Below are 15,275 nucleotides of genomic sequence, written 5' to 3'. Positions count from 1 at the left end.
GCAATACTTTAGTTATGCTTGCCAAAATAATACAACTTAAAAATGCTCTTCTATTCTTGATCTACATTTGGTAAAGACAAAGCAACTGAGATTCTGCCTAGTTGTTGAAAATGCGTTTTGGGGTGGGCTTTTCAGTGAGGAATTGGTAGCTAATTTAGTGCGTGGAGATTATAACTGGATGGTTCTGAAAATGGGCTCAGTGCATGTATAATAAAATAGCAATACGTTTTTGGAGCTGGTAAACTAATACATGAGGCTGAAGTGTTTGGGGGTTTGTTTGTTTGTTTTCCTAGATCTAATAATGTCCTCTTTTTCTGAATTAGTGTTAATGTTATATTTTTCTGTAGGGTCACAGCTCAGTCTGGGAGTTGGTGTATAAAGTTTACAAGCATGCAACAGGCTGCACGAATGGAAGGTGCTCTGAGTTCATGTAACACACAGAACCACAGCAGCCTCTGTGCTTGAGGTTGAAGGAGGTTTGTTATTTAAGGTGTAATGTTCTGTTCCAGAATAAAGCATTGCAGTTACAGTGCTCTACTGTTCTGGAAAATGTCTGATGTGTTGGGTACTCCCATGGTGTTTCCCTGTGAACGCTGGTATAAGAGCTGGTTTTTACTAATTGTGTGTGACACTAAACACATTTATGGGGAGTGAATTTGATGGAGGGGATGAAGGTCTGCAGCCTTGTTGCCTAGAACTCTGGGTAGGCCTTTTTTCCTGTTTCAGCAAAGGTTTGAAGAGATATGATATTAAATAATGCAAATGTAGAGAATGCAGTGAATTTTCTCCTAAAGACTAAAAGTTCATTGATACGTACTTTTAAAATGCATACTATTCTTTTTCAGTGTACTCAGGCAGCAGCTGGTGAGCTCTTTCAGGATCCAAGAGTGAGAGCTAGCTAGGAATGATGTTGCAAGTGGTATCATTTTGCTCTTCCCGTGAAGAAATTGAGCTGGTGGCCACTTCAGGGAAGCTTGAGTTGCTGCCTTCTGCTCTTTGGAAATATGTCATAACCTCTGACATCTGTGATTCAACTAATCTCCTCAGTAAAGAGTAATAAATTACTTCCTTGATGACTTTTTATAATCTCATACTCCTCAAAATTCAGGAGCAAGCATGGGTTGTATGTTCAAAGCAGTAGCTGGACTTTATCTTGTCTGTGAAGGTGTTCTTATTTTCTGAGCTTTGTGTTCCCTGTCACTTTTGTGGCACAAATGAGTGCTGCTGCCTCCAGGTTTAGCTGGCACTTGCAGTCTCTGTGATGCTGTGCTGCTGGTCTTGTGTTTTTCCTGTATCTGGCTGTCATCCAGAATCTCTCAGTTCATGTTTTATCTTTCTTGTTTGTTTTTCTTCACTCAGACTATCTACTTTATTTTTGCTGTGGTTCAGCTGCTTATCTTTGAAATATAATTCCCATCTTTCTCCACCCCCTTGTGTTTTCTGATGACAACTAGTTTATTTCATTTGCTTTTTACAGAGCCTCATCTGAGCTGTGTGTCATCACACAAAGGGTACTCCAATAATTGATCTTTCATTTTCAAGCAAAGTGAGAAATCACACGTCAGGATTTATCTTTCTAAATGTTCTTGAATGTGTCTTTCATAGATGAAGTGGCAAATAAAAGGTTACACCCATTTTCTCTGTAGTAGAAATAATTTGAGTATCTTAGTTTAACTTTTTCATTGATTCTATGTGACCCGCTTCAGTGCATATAAAATATTTTTGATTGCTGTGCTTCCTTGTATGCAGACTTGTCCTTTGCATGTGTCTCTGCTTTGTTCAAAGTAATTTCAAGCGATTTTCTTGCTCTGAAGGCTTGAGGAATACTCAAATCATCCATAATGTCTTCCCTATCACTGTTCTTAACTGTGTAGGCCCATATTTTGTCTCCTTTTTTGAGGAGTTCAGTTCTTTGTTCTTTCAGTTCTTCTGTTTCATTTTGCACAAGAACCCATGGCTGGCATTTTGTTATCGTATAGTGCAGGTGTGAGTAATATTTTCACCTTGTTTTATTCTTGTTACTGTTTTTCAAGTCTCCACAGAGTATTTCTGTAACATTTTTATGCTCCTATTGAAAAATCTTTCCAAGTGAGATTGTATTCATGAGAATGCTCATATAATCCATCCTCACTTCACTGTTCCTAGTTAAATCTTTCTCAGCTGTAGAAAATTATTCAGAAATATTTTGTCTTTTGTTGACTGAACTCTGATATGATGGTGAACTGATTGTTTACTAGAGATTATTTAAGTAGTGAATATAAAGTTAAACATATTCTGTCTGCTATTACCATTTATATGTTTTGAGGAGAAAATGTACTGAATGAGGTGTTCCAAGGTAGATGGGGCGTGTTACAGTTTTGTCATCTTGGCACAAATAACCTGCCAGTTTTCCTGATTTGAAATGTGACATTGGTGAATCCTTGTACACTTCTCTAGATGATTTTGTTTCAGTATTTAATGAACTATTCTGCATGGATGATGGGCAATGAAGGAAATGGGTTCTAGAATAAAACAAAATGTAAAACTGTGTAGGAGAAGATGGGGGACTGGGAAGAAGGTGAATTGTCAAAGATGGTTTATTATACAGCTCAAGAAGGAAAGTTGAGGAACTAAATTTTAGCTTTTTTTTTTTACCTTGTTACTCAAGGGTCCTGTAAACCTGAGCGCTCCTGCCTTGATATGCACGAGTAGACACGTACAAGGCATTACAAAGCATCCTCATGCCTCGGGGAGAATGCAGTTCAAGTATTTCTGTCAATGCTGTCATGATCTTTGCCTTGGCTCCACGACCCCTTTGAAGGGCAGCAGCTTCCCACCCTGCTTGTGTGCCAGCTCTGCCTGCCATGCCTTCTGTCCCATCTTGTGCCATCTCTTCGGAGCTGTGGCCAGTCAGCACATTGGGGCTTCAGAGGAGGCACAGTAATTGTGCCAACAGTGTTTGTGAACTTGAGTGTGTTGTTGCTTCCTTGACTTGAAGTATTTTTTTGTCTGGAGTGTCATGGTGTGTCTTCTGGTGTTTCTGGAGTTTTTCCATGGACTGTACAGTTATTTTTCTTTGTTCATCTTCTCGTTGCTCTGCAATGCCCCGAGGCAGACATTCCCGACCTTCTAGCAACTGGGTTGATGATTTTTATGGCTCTTTTAAAGTGTTGCTAATAGATTCATAAATACAGCAATTGCAAGCATTTGCTTTGTAACAAATGCGTTCAAAGCAGTTGATTTAGAGTTTCAAGGTAAAGTGGCCCCTTTTATTGAAACTACATATTACAGTTCAGTGCAGATTTTGTGTTCTTTTGGAGGGAAAGATACCACACTGTATGTAATGACTCTTATGAGCTGCCCTTTTCAAGGCCAGGTTTGGTTCTGGTTGCTTTGGCTTAGTTTTGGAGCATGAGGATCACTGTGCTTTAGTAGTCACAATCATGTTTGGTACGGCTCAAGCTGCAGCATTGTTGTGTTACCAGAATATCCTTTTTATAGTATTCATAAAGAATTGGACTTGATTGTTTGGTTTTAATTATTTATTTCCATTCATATTGAGGATGTCAGCTGTGTAGAATAGTGTAATACAAAATATTATAAGTTTATAGTTAAGTTTAGAACAGCCCTGCTGTAAGTATTCACAGAAGTGGATCCATTCTGATTCTTAAGTGCTTTGTCCCACTCAAACTATTATCATGCCGTTTGTTTGCCTTGGTTTCTGACCTTTAGGTCTGCACTTGGGTGGTGTATAAAGTCTGAGCCTTTTGTACAGTCTTGATGATGTTTGTGTTGCAATTTAAGCAGGCTCTAAATCAGTACAATTCCCAAAACAAAAAAAATGCAAACTACTTTTGAAGATATAAAGCCTATCTTCAGTTTGTCAGGCAGAGATATTTGAAATGATTGGAGAAGATTCTGCAGGAGCACTGGAAATATCATAATTATCCAACTAGTGCTCCGAAGGGCTTAACGTTCATTATTACAAGATGAAAGCTCTGGTAGGTTAAAATAGTCATTTGTAACCATAATTTTTTTTCTTGTTGTAGTTCCCACCCGCTCATTCACCCATGCACTTCAACCTTGGAATGATTTCCTATCCTGAGTTCATGGGAATTAAGAACAAATGGGAATTAAGAACAAGGGTAGCTGTTGTCACAGCCATTGTAAAAGCCTTAAAAACAAAAAAAGGCAAGGGGAAGGCTGGAGAGGGCGAAGGAACAAGGAACAGTTGTATTGATTTCTTGTTCTTCTGATCTTAAGGCAATTATTAAAAGTACTTAAGTTAGAATGCTGGAATTTTACATGATTTCTAGCTTTTATCATCTTTCAAAATGTGCTTTTTTTGGCATATGACTTTCTTGTAGTTAGTTCAGCTTTAATTTCTGTTTTTCTTTATGTTTAAACTTTCTCAACATTTAAAGTCTGTTGCACTTTTCTATTTTGGTATTCAGAGTATTTCACTTACCTCAAATGAAACAAGAAAATTCTGAATGTAATTAATGGAAGGCCCAATGTTCATCAGATCTTCCTTGAAAACTAATTTAGATCCATGAAATTCAGGTTGCTTCAATCAAAAGATTATGGGTTCATGACAACAATGCTTTGAAAAATAAAAATAATCCATAAGCATGGTAGGTAACTTCAGCCTAAAATGTAGGAGCTTTTCCATGAAGCGATCTAGGAATCAGATCTCTGTTCCTGTGCTTGAAATCACATGCTCATGTTATGTGGATCCGAATGGGGAGTGAATGATGATATGTTGCAGGTTTTAAATTGCCTCTTCCTAACATTGAGGGACTCAAGAATTTCTTTAGACTTTGGATAAACCTGTCTCTTGTGGTCATCACTGTTTTCATTTTTATCAAATTTTGGACTTGGAAAGAAAAATGCTGGTAAGCAGGCAGGGACTGAGGCTTGTGGATGTTTTTGTAGAGTACATGGTCGGCCCTTGTTGGGGTTGCTCTGAGTGTGCAGCTCCCTGCAGTGTTGCTGTGTATTTCTTTGGCTGTATCAGATTCTTGCTTAGCTACTTAGATTATAATTTTTAACTGAGGCAAATGTCATGCCTGTGTTGCTGCAAGCTTAATTTTCGTAGTATTTTTTTAAATGCAGTGAGATAACAGCCTTAGACTTGAACTATCATATTCTTCCCTGGTTTTTATGACCCGATGATAGTCTATAATAGCATAAATTCCCAAGGTCTTAATTTCACAAGAGCCGTGGCATTCAGTGCTTACTTTGACATGTGTTTTGTTTGTCTTTCTGGGCATTTGTACATATGCTGACAATTTTAAATGAAAACTATTTGAGAAAATGATCCTTAATCTTTTTATGCTGTGGCAATACTAACTCTGAGTTCTCCTCCAGGTGCCCAGATTATCGATTTAATGATGCTTGTGATAGATGTGACAAAAGGGATGCAGACACAGTCAGCAGAGTGCTTGGTAATTGGGCAAATTGCCTGCCAGAAGATGGTGGTAGTTCTGAACAAAATAGATCTCCTTCCAGAGGGGAAGAGACAGAGTGCCATTGAGAAGATGACTAAGAAAATGCAGAAGACCTTGGAAAATACCAAGTAAGTGAGCAGTAATACTAACAGGTAACTTGTAACAAAATGTTGAACAAAAATACCAACATTTCCCTTCCAGTGTGCTTCTAAACATACTAGCACATCTAGCAAAAATGATGAGAAGAGGGTGAAAAGATTTACAGAAACTCAGGTGCAATTCCAAATTCATATCTGCAAGTATCATGTGTAGAGAAATACTTTCCTGTAATTGAGCCTTTCGATTTAAAGAGCTGCTTGGAGTTCGGGTAGGATAATACAAAGCCAGAATATCCAGGTGAAGAACTGATGGATGTGTGTTTGGCTAGGTGTGTTTGTTGTGGGGGTGGGTTTTTGGTGGTCTGGGGTTTTTTTGTTTTGTTTTTGTTTGTTTGTGGTGGGTTTTCTTGTTTGGTTGGATTTTTTTTAGCTTATGGGCTTGCAACTTCTGTTATAATCTTTAAGTCTGTTTCACTCCACAGAAAGTGTTAGGAATTTTCCTTAGCTGAGGATGACAAATGTTCCCCAACTAGGGAAAGCAGAATGATGGAAGTTTATATAATGTCATATGGCTCTGGCTGGCACAGTGGAGGCTGGCACACAGCCCTGTTTAGGCACATTAGTTGAGGTATGTGATGAGTGAAGTGCAGGGAAATTCATGAGTGGGAATGTGGCTGTTTTGAAGTGGGAAGCTAAAATATACACACAATATTTATTTAGTGGTTACAGAAACTGCAGCACATCTTTGCTTTTCTCAGGGATATAGGGGGACATAACTATTGGGTCACATTTTGAGTTGAAGAATCTAAGGAACAAGATTCAGAGTACAGAGGAGAGAGAACCAAATCTAAGTTTTGTATGTGCAGTCCGTGCTTGATGGTGCTTTGAAAGCACTGCTTTGACCTGGGTGTGATTGCAAAGTGCTTGTCCTGTTGTATCTTGGGCATGTGGAGTTTCTAAACAGCCTTTTTCCCACCTGACTTTGAATCTCCCAATGCGTGGTTTTAAAATGCTTTTCTATTTCTAAACTATTCTTATTAGCAGGATATATGCTGATACTATTTGACAACTGCCTCTAACCCCAAACGCATGGCAATGAGGGGTTTGGTTTTTTAAAATACCTTACTTGTTGATATATTTTCACTATACACACAGGTGTGCATGTGCAATTCCATAGCAGTAAGCAAAGCTGAAGGCTGTTGTAGAGTAGATGTTGCCACCAATGCTGGGGAAATTATTGTAGTGTTGTCAGGAAATGGCAGAGGGAAGTAACTTGTATATTTGAGTAGTTTGATACTTGTAAATTTACCTAATCAAAACTTAGTTTTCTGTGAATTGATACCAAAACTAAAAGCAAGCTGCCTCTATGAATGGAATTTCTATTTTTTAAAGAAATTTGGTGTGATGGAGTAAGAGTTTCAGTAGGGCTGGATCATGTTTAGAAGTGCCTCCAAATGCAGTATACAATTACTCCAGTTTGTTCTGGTGTATGGGAAGAGGAGTAAAGCATCTGGTTCAGCATAAATTTGTTTATCGCAGTACAGTGCTCTGAAATAATTGTATGAAAATAAATTTCCAAAAGTTTTCTGGTTAATAACAGGAATTTTCAGTGCACATTTTTGTTACCCTTTGTCCCTAGATGCCTCAGGCTTATGGCATGTAAACAAAGAAAATACCTTATGTGCCTGATTACAGATGGGTCAATGAGTGAGCTCCCTTTACAGACCTTAACATTTCTTCTTTAGCAAGGCACTGTCTCTTCCCTCCAGTTTGCTCCCTTTTGAGAGAAAATCAGTGGGGGGTGGGTGTCAAGAGGATGGCCACAATAATTTTGGTCTCATTCTGTTGCAAGAATTAAGTACCTATGAGAGCCAGTCCCTTTTTGGTGTAATTAGTATTTATTATTCCATTACTTTAATATATGTTTTATGTGGTTAATCCTGATTTTTGCAAAAATGCAATAACCAACACTAGGTTGTATTTTAGGGAGCAGAAGTTAAGCCTGCTGACTGAATTAGTAAAAAAAAAAAGTCTGCTGTAAGTTAAGGATTTGAAGAATAAAACTGATTGTAGGATAAAAGGTAAACTGAGGTCAGCTGGCTGTACTGTGCCTCTCTGAACCTTTGCATGTTTGAGATTTGTGAATTTTGCAGGCTTTGATTTCAGCAGATTCACATCTTTCTGTTGTCTACAGATCTTGCAGACTCAGGTAGTCATCATGTGGTATCTTGCATTTGGCTCCTGTTTTGAAGGGTATGACTTTACAGTTAGGATTATAATTGTTTTAATGAAAGTTAAGAATGTGCTAGTCTCCAGGTAAAAATGACTTTGGATGCAAACCACTGCATTAAGACTGGGTAGCAACAGACCTTTGCTTCTGCAATAAACTGAATCTTGCATTTGACTGTTACAGGATTGAATCAGTAGCTAATGTGGAGCAGGACTGAAGCCTTCATAGTGAAGTCCAGTAGTGCTGATCTGCTGGTAATTCAAGAAGAAATTGTCAGTCACATTGGGGGAAGAGCAGATAAATTGGAATTTGAGAGAGTTTCCTAGCCTTCAGATGAGCCTGGAAGTTCTTTATGTTGATGCATATAGGAGATCTGGGGTCTAATGGTGAAAGTCTTTCTCTCTTTCAGGTTCTCTGGGTGTCCTATTGTTGCTGTTGCAGCAAAGCCTGGTGGACCAGAAGCCCCAGAGTCTGAGAATCCACTGGGTGTTTCTGAATTAATTGAGGTACTGGCTGAAGAACATACTAATAACATGAAAGTATCCATTCTCAGATGTTCAAAACCCTTAGTTATGTCACATGAAGTTTGTACTGTGAAGGGCAGGACACCTGAAATAACTAAGAGTAGTTTGTAGCTTGCAATAGACTTGTCACGCTGTCTGTAATTAGCTTAGGGAAAGGAATGTCTTTGCCCTGGAAGGATGCAGCTGTTGCTTCAGACAGCAGAAAATAGTCCCCAAACAAAGGCATCATTCTTTGAATGATGTTGTCAAATTCTGATTTGGATGCTGCCAGGTTTAAAGTACTTGTAAATTGCAGTAAGGTGCAGCATCAGTCATCAAAAAATCTCAGGATGTCTGGCCCTGGGCACTCAGGCTTGTATAAAGGCAGGATGTTCCTCAGGGCTGCTGAGTACTGAATGCTCTATCACCTCCCAGGCTTGTGTGACTCAGGATGGGCATGGGGGTGGGATGTAGTATGGCCTTAGACTAAACTTAGCCAGGACCAATCTGCCCACAGCAGTTTCTAGAGATGAGGAGATACTCAAGTGCTTACTTCTGCCTTCATCTGGTTCCTGTTAGATTTACTGGGATGTTCCTCAGGGTTAAAACCTTTAAAGGAAACACCCATTACAGCTGTTCTGTCAGCTGAGACCCAATATTAGACGAGCTGGCAAATGCTGTGTGAGCCCTGCCATTGAACTTCAAACTATTATCCCTTCTGTCCTTCCTAAGAGACTTTCCATTGTTCTGCCATTACAGCTTGGGCTTGAGCTGCAGTTTTTGACCTTAAAAACAGACGTTAAAGGCAATACCAAGTGTATATGCAGGTGGTATAACAGAGATCAAAAGTGATTTGAGACAGGAGTGAACCAGTTCCTTTGAAGCACTGTTGAGTACATGACTGCCTTTCTATAATTAAAATCTTTTGTCTGATGATATGTTTTAAGAAACATAGTATTTGTCAGCAAAAGAAAAATCCTAAACTCAGAGAATTTCTCTAGAATGTGGTACCTATGTAGTTTTTCTTAGTGGATTGATGCTTCAAGAGGTGCTAACAGAAATCTGAAGGGGAAGTTGACTTTGGAAACTTAACCCAGTATTATAGTTTTTCTGAGAGGGAGGCAGAGATGGGCTTTATGGGGCACTAATATCTGTACATAAGTTCATTTTCACAGAATCCAAAAAAGCTGAAGTAGCAAAACACACTGTAAAATTGTACTTTGGGGAGGGGGTAGGGAGGGGGAGATGGCACATGTACAGTTATTTCTTTTTCTCTTTGCTGCAGTGTTTATATTGAGTTTGGCAGCAACTTTATCGCCAGTGAGGTTTTGCTAACCAAGCTAAATGTGCAGCACCAAATCTTTCTAAGGCAGAAAATCGAACTTTTCCTGCTGCTCTGTGTGTGTCTCCTCCATGGCACACACAGTTAATTTGACATTGGTGAGTTCTAAGCTCATTGGGAGATGCCTGAAATCAGTAAAATTGCAAGCTTGTGCAATCAATCATCTGCTTGCCTGCCTTCTGCTGTGTTGCTGTCATGACTTTTCACCCAGGCATGGTGCTGCTTTTATCTTTTTTTTCAGGTCTTGAAGTCTCAGGCTTACCTGCCATCAAGAGACCCCTCGGGACACTTCCTTATGGCAGTCGACCACTGTTTCTCTATCAAGGGTCAAGGCACAGTGATGACAGGGACTATTCTTTCTGGCTCTGTTAGCCTTGGTGACAGTGTGGAGATTCCTGCCCTGAAGGTGAGTCTCTCATTTTCATTCCCCCTGCTTTTCCTGATAGAAAGAGACACTCAACAAAGAAGAGTGTGTTCTCTTCCAATCTGAAATTACTCAATTATTCTCAATTTTTATTTTTGTACTCTATTATAATCCAGTTTATAACAGGAAGAGGCATAGTAATTTTTAAATAAGTCAGTGAGTAAGGTTACCTGCTCAATTATTTAGTTGGATGAAGACTGATCTAGATTAGCATGTTAGGCTTTCAAATTCAGAAAAGCAAGGTGGGCATGTTTCCAAGATGGGAAGCACCCAAGGACTGAACAAGGTTTGAGGGAGGTTACTTTCATTTGAGATATGCTGCAGTGGGAAGGTTTGCAAAAGAATCCAGGTAAGTAGGCTTCCAGAAATGTCTGAAAGCAAAGGAAATGACAAAAAGAGGGCATTGAAATGCTTGATGCACATTCTCTTTGTTTGCTGAGGCTTTAATTGATGTCAGCATGTTCTGAGAGAACTGCTGGGATGCAGTAGGTGGCTTGCTGCCATTGGGCTCTTTAGAGAGCCTGTAGAAAGTCAAAGAGACCTTTCAGTGGCCTTTGAACTGCTCAACTGTTGTTACTATTTAATTTCTTAAAATATATTCATCCTTTAAAAGAAAACAAAGTGACATATCTTGGAACATGTGAAATCTATTTCACAGATGCTGACTTGCACTGCTCTGATTTTCCCTTAGTATTAATTGCCCAGAATGGATCAAGACTTGAGGAGTATTTTGCAGCTACCACTTAAAAGTGGACCCAGCTGATTACATTCTGCGGGCAGGCAAGTTTTGGCCTAACAAGCCTCGGTGGGACTCTTTTGATGCTGCCAGTATTATCTACAAGTCCTTTTCTGTAAGGACCTTACTGTTTCACTGAGTGAATGTGCTGTTTTGTCATTTTTGACTGTACTGTTTGGACAAGTGAAGGATTAGTGAGGCATTCTGATTTCACCTGAAGTATTTGGCTGATAGCTGACAATTCATTTCTGGCCAGCCTCCTCAGTGACAGCTGTGCTGTCTAGTTTATATCCTGTTGTCCTCTGCATAGAAGTGATTTGTATGATAGACTTCTATGATACACTTCTATTTTGGGATACCAAAATGATATGATACACAGCCTATTTTGGGAGCCATGCTTTCAATTCCTGCAGGGAATATGCTTGCTGGGATTGTAGCTCTAGCTTCAACCTCTCCTGGTTTCCACCTGCCAGTGTTCCTTCCTTTTCTGTTGTGTCCTGTTCTCAGTCCTAGGCCATCCTGTGCTTGGGGTCCAAAGAGGTACAAGTAGTTAGGAGTGCAAGGAGTGTGAGATGGCTCCTGCCCAAACAGGGCCTTGCACAGCGAGTTCACTGCTTTCTTTTTGGCATAGCACTGGCCAAACTTCCTGTCATTTTGTGCTCCAGCAGATGGGGGAGAGAGGGCAGAGTAATTACTTCTTGCAAAGAAAGAATGCATCACTAGATTGTATCTCGAAATGACTATTCTGTTTTTCATGTACAGTCTAAGAATGTTTTGAAGAAATATGTTTAGGAGTAAGTCTGCTTTTTGAGAATCCATATGAAGGGGGAAATAACAAAAATATAGAATAACTTGTAAATGTGTGTTTAAAAGGACAATGGAAAAGGCTTTAAGTGTGGCTTTTTTAGTGGGCTTTCTTCCTAGGTGACTGGGAGAGCAGTCACTGAAGTGACAGACAACTTAGCAGATAAACAGGTCATTTGCAAAGAAAAGCCAAATCACTTGGCTCTTATGGCATTAACAAATTAACAAACACTTCCCTCAAAGTTTTAGTTATTTTTCCAATTGCTGTTAATGAATTAACATTAAACCTTCCTCTTCTATGTGTGAAATAGGAGGTGTGTCCATGCCTCTGAATGATAATAGCAGTGGGCAGAGTTTTGTATTTTGGCACTAGCAGCTTGTGGACATTCACCTTCATGTTGCACAGGTATGGAAACCAAGGCACGGTACAGGAAAGCAATGTTTCTGAGTTTGAGCTGTGTGTTGTACTTACCCCTGCCAGCATCATGCAGAGCTGGGTTAGGATACCTATGAAAGGTCAAACCTTTCTCAGGCCTACAAGGTAACGGAGGAAGCACATTTCACAACACATTGTGGTTTATGACTCTCTCTGACCTTTTTTTGCCCTGACCCAATGGTAACTGAGATTGACAGCTGGTACCCGCTGGGCATTTAGGGACATTACAAACCAACTACTTTTTTTAAATTTGAAGAACCCTCTCACCAAATGAAGTGGCATCACCTCCCAGTTCTACTAATGGACTTCGACATCTTTGACCGCTTGAACCTGCACAAAGGAGGGACACCGCAATTAAAAATAAACAGTGACATTCTCAAACGCCCATGCTTGCTCTGATTGAGGCTGAGAGCACCAGCAGTGCATGGATTCCTTTATGCTTTGCCTATGTAAATTGCCATCTGGGGTTGATTATCCATATAGCAAAAAGAAATATATATGTGTTTGGCAAAAAGCTTTGACACAGCAAACAGTTCGCTATCCAATTGAGTTAGTACTATTTGCTCCTTAGCACTTGAAATCCACCTTGAAGAGCATGAACTTAGGATTTCTGCAGCAAAAACATAGTGTTGGCAGAATTCTGAATGTCACTTAAGATTATTTCAGTGGTCTTTCAATCTCTATAGTCTTCAAGTTTATAAACTGCAACAACTTGTGACACTTGTATTTTTGCTTTATAAAACTTGCGGGAGTTTGAATCATAAGGATTTTTTGCAATTTAGTTTCATTTTGTTTTACTGATAGGTTTTTATTTTACTGATATCTAAAGGATATGTTGTTTAAAGATTTTAGTTCATGTGAGGATGAATGTCAAACTCCAGTGCTGCTGGGTCTTTCCATAGCATACTTTAACTGAAAAAGGAAAGTGTTTTCTTTTCAGTGGGGGAAATGTATCTTTTGCCTTCCTTATCCAGGTGAGAGGGGAAATCAGAGTTCATGATTCTATCTTTAGATTTCACAGTTGCAAGCACATTAGAAATACTGGAAGATTGGGTGAAACAAAGACATACTAATATATCATCTAAAGATGTTTTAGGGCATGGAAAATGTTCCAGGTTGGTTTATAAGAATCACTCCCTCTGTCTTAGGAGCTGTGAAAGAATGTAGAAGAGGTTAGGTCTGAGTTGGGTGAGGAGGCAGAGAGAGATGTGCACAGCTCATGGATCTGGTTATCCTGAAAGTGTCCACTTGGCATTGCCTTTCCTGTGATCAGGGGCTGTGGGTGTACACGAGCCAGAGCACGTACATGGCAGCCAAGTACAAAGACCACTGCTGGGGCTCTATTTCAGGAATTGTAAGTAGTAGAAACTTTTCTCCTTGTCTTATAGTCAGGTTCCTGTCTGTCCTGTTTAATGAATTGCTGACAAATGCTGGAGCAGGTTGATGCAAGCTGAGTGGCTGGTGGAGGTTAATAAATGACTTGGAACCTCTGTAAAGTCCAGTGTGCTGCCATTTGTACTCCGTGTGTGTCAGAAGTTGTGAGTGTCTTGAAGGCTGAGTAGCTGTGTTCCTGCTGAGTGGATACATTCATGTTTTTCTCTAGGAGGATCATCATGTGGGGATTCTCACTCTGTGCTGAATCTGAATAATGTATCTAGTGTTGTATGGCACAAAGTTGTTTCTTGCGTAATAAATCTCATTAAAAGGAAAGAGAAATATTCTTACCAGCTCCAACCTTGGCCATCCTGGAGGTTGGCAGTAGCCAGTTGCCATTATCAGTGTAGAGCATCTCAGTCTCAAGAGTTGCAAGCGCATTTATGAAATGCTCCCCTCGTATTTGGAGAATAATCATCTGGATTGTTTCAGTACTCAGGTGAACTTTCAAAAGGTCATGTGAGACTCAGATACGAGAAACGTGAGAAACTTGCTTCTGTTTATGTAGTCAGGTATCCTGGTAAATGAGAGTGTTCGTTTAAACCAGTAGTGGTTCTGTCTTGGCAGGAGCCTATTGACAGATTATACTGACTTCATGAACTTTCAAGAAGCATCATTTTGTAAGTGTGATACTGAGAAGCTTCATGGTTTCATATGCTTTCAACCGTATGAAAAGAGATGTTTTCTTCTAAGCTTTTTTTGTTGGCTAGATAACCTTGGTCTGTGTTTTGGCAAACATTCTGTAGCTTTTGTGGGTCATACAACAAAAAAATTCTCCACTGTCTGATAGAATAACTCAAATGGTATTTGCAAGACTGTTTCCTTCAAACCATTGTAACTGTTAAAATTGTAACTGAGAGATCTGCTTTTGTCCATGTGAGTACTTCAGTCTATCTGATGTCCCAGAACCTCTGATTAGTGAGCTTTAGTATGTATATATATGTAGTAAGAAATAATTTTAGTTTATTTAAGGACTTTTATCAGCGTTGCACAGTTAAGCCTTGTCAGAGGACATTTAAATCTCTGAAAACAGACTTAGATCAAACCCTACTGAAGTGGATCACAAAGACATTTGTGTGTGGACTTTCATAGTGCAATCTTAAAGAAGTTTTTGCTTTTACCATTTTGAGCACTCTGGGCCTCCTAATATGCCCCTTCCAAACTGCAGTCAATGTTGACTACTTTTTGCACTGTGAATCAAGAGAACCCTTGCTGAATTTTCTGAGAGTCTGAATACTGTTTCTACATCTGTTTTTTCCTATGCTGCTTGGGTTTTTCTTGCCCAATACCAATATAAACAGCCTTTAAGAAGCAACAGTTCCTCTGCTGGGAAGCGAGTTTTCCTTGCCTTGAACATTTTCTTTTCATTGGAATGCTGTGAAGAAGGGCAGTTCAGAGAATTGGGTTGGGGGAGAATCACCTAAATGTAGCTGCTAAAATTGTGAAAAGGCAGTTCATGGTGCATATTAAAAGATGTGGGTGAAAAAATGCAAGAATCTGAAATCCTAAAGCAATAAATTAAATGTATAAACATAATGTTATACATGCGGTTTAATTCAGTACAAGAATTAAACTGGTTTTTTTATTTGTCTGCTGCTTCTAAAGCATGGGTTGTGTTTTTTTGGAGATTTTCTTCTTTCCTAGAAAACATCAGTGTGAATCCTACTGGTTTTGCATCTGCTGTGGCATTACTTAAAAGCAAAATATGCAGGATTTGGCTTATACTGGAAAGTACTTTGCTTTCAGCGTTTAGGATATTATCAGTTGTTTTGGAAGAACTAAAGTGCTCTGCACAGTTCTTTGTGGTTAAGTAAAGGATTAAAGACCTGATCCTGTGCC

At 39.4% G+C, this 15,275-nt stretch overlaps 1 protein-coding gene across 1 annotated transcript in view; it reads left to right on the top strand.

The window, feature by feature from the left end:
- EEFSEC (eukaryotic elongation factor, selenocysteine-tRNA specific) overlaps positions 1–15,275 on the top strand; it is a 124,468-nt gene that overhangs the window by 28,156 nt on the left and 81,037 nt on the right. Inside the window, exons 2-4 of the mRNA XM_082289000.1 lie at positions 5,350–5,557; positions 8,167–8,263; positions 9,844–10,008. Of these exons, the coding sequence (XP_082145126.1) occupies positions 5,350–5,557; positions 8,167–8,263; positions 9,844–10,008 (470 nt within the window). The remainder of the gene's footprint in view (positions 1–5,349; positions 5,558–8,166; positions 8,264–9,843; positions 10,009–15,275) is intronic.

The sequence above is a fragment of the Coloeus monedula genome (assembly GCF_965178545.1).
Source record: "Coloeus monedula genome assembly, chromosome: 11".
In the NCBI taxonomy this organism is placed as follows: Eukaryota; Metazoa; Chordata; class Aves; order Passeriformes; family Corvidae; genus Coloeus; species Coloeus monedula.
This window is presented reverse-complemented; position numbering and strand designations above follow the sequence as displayed.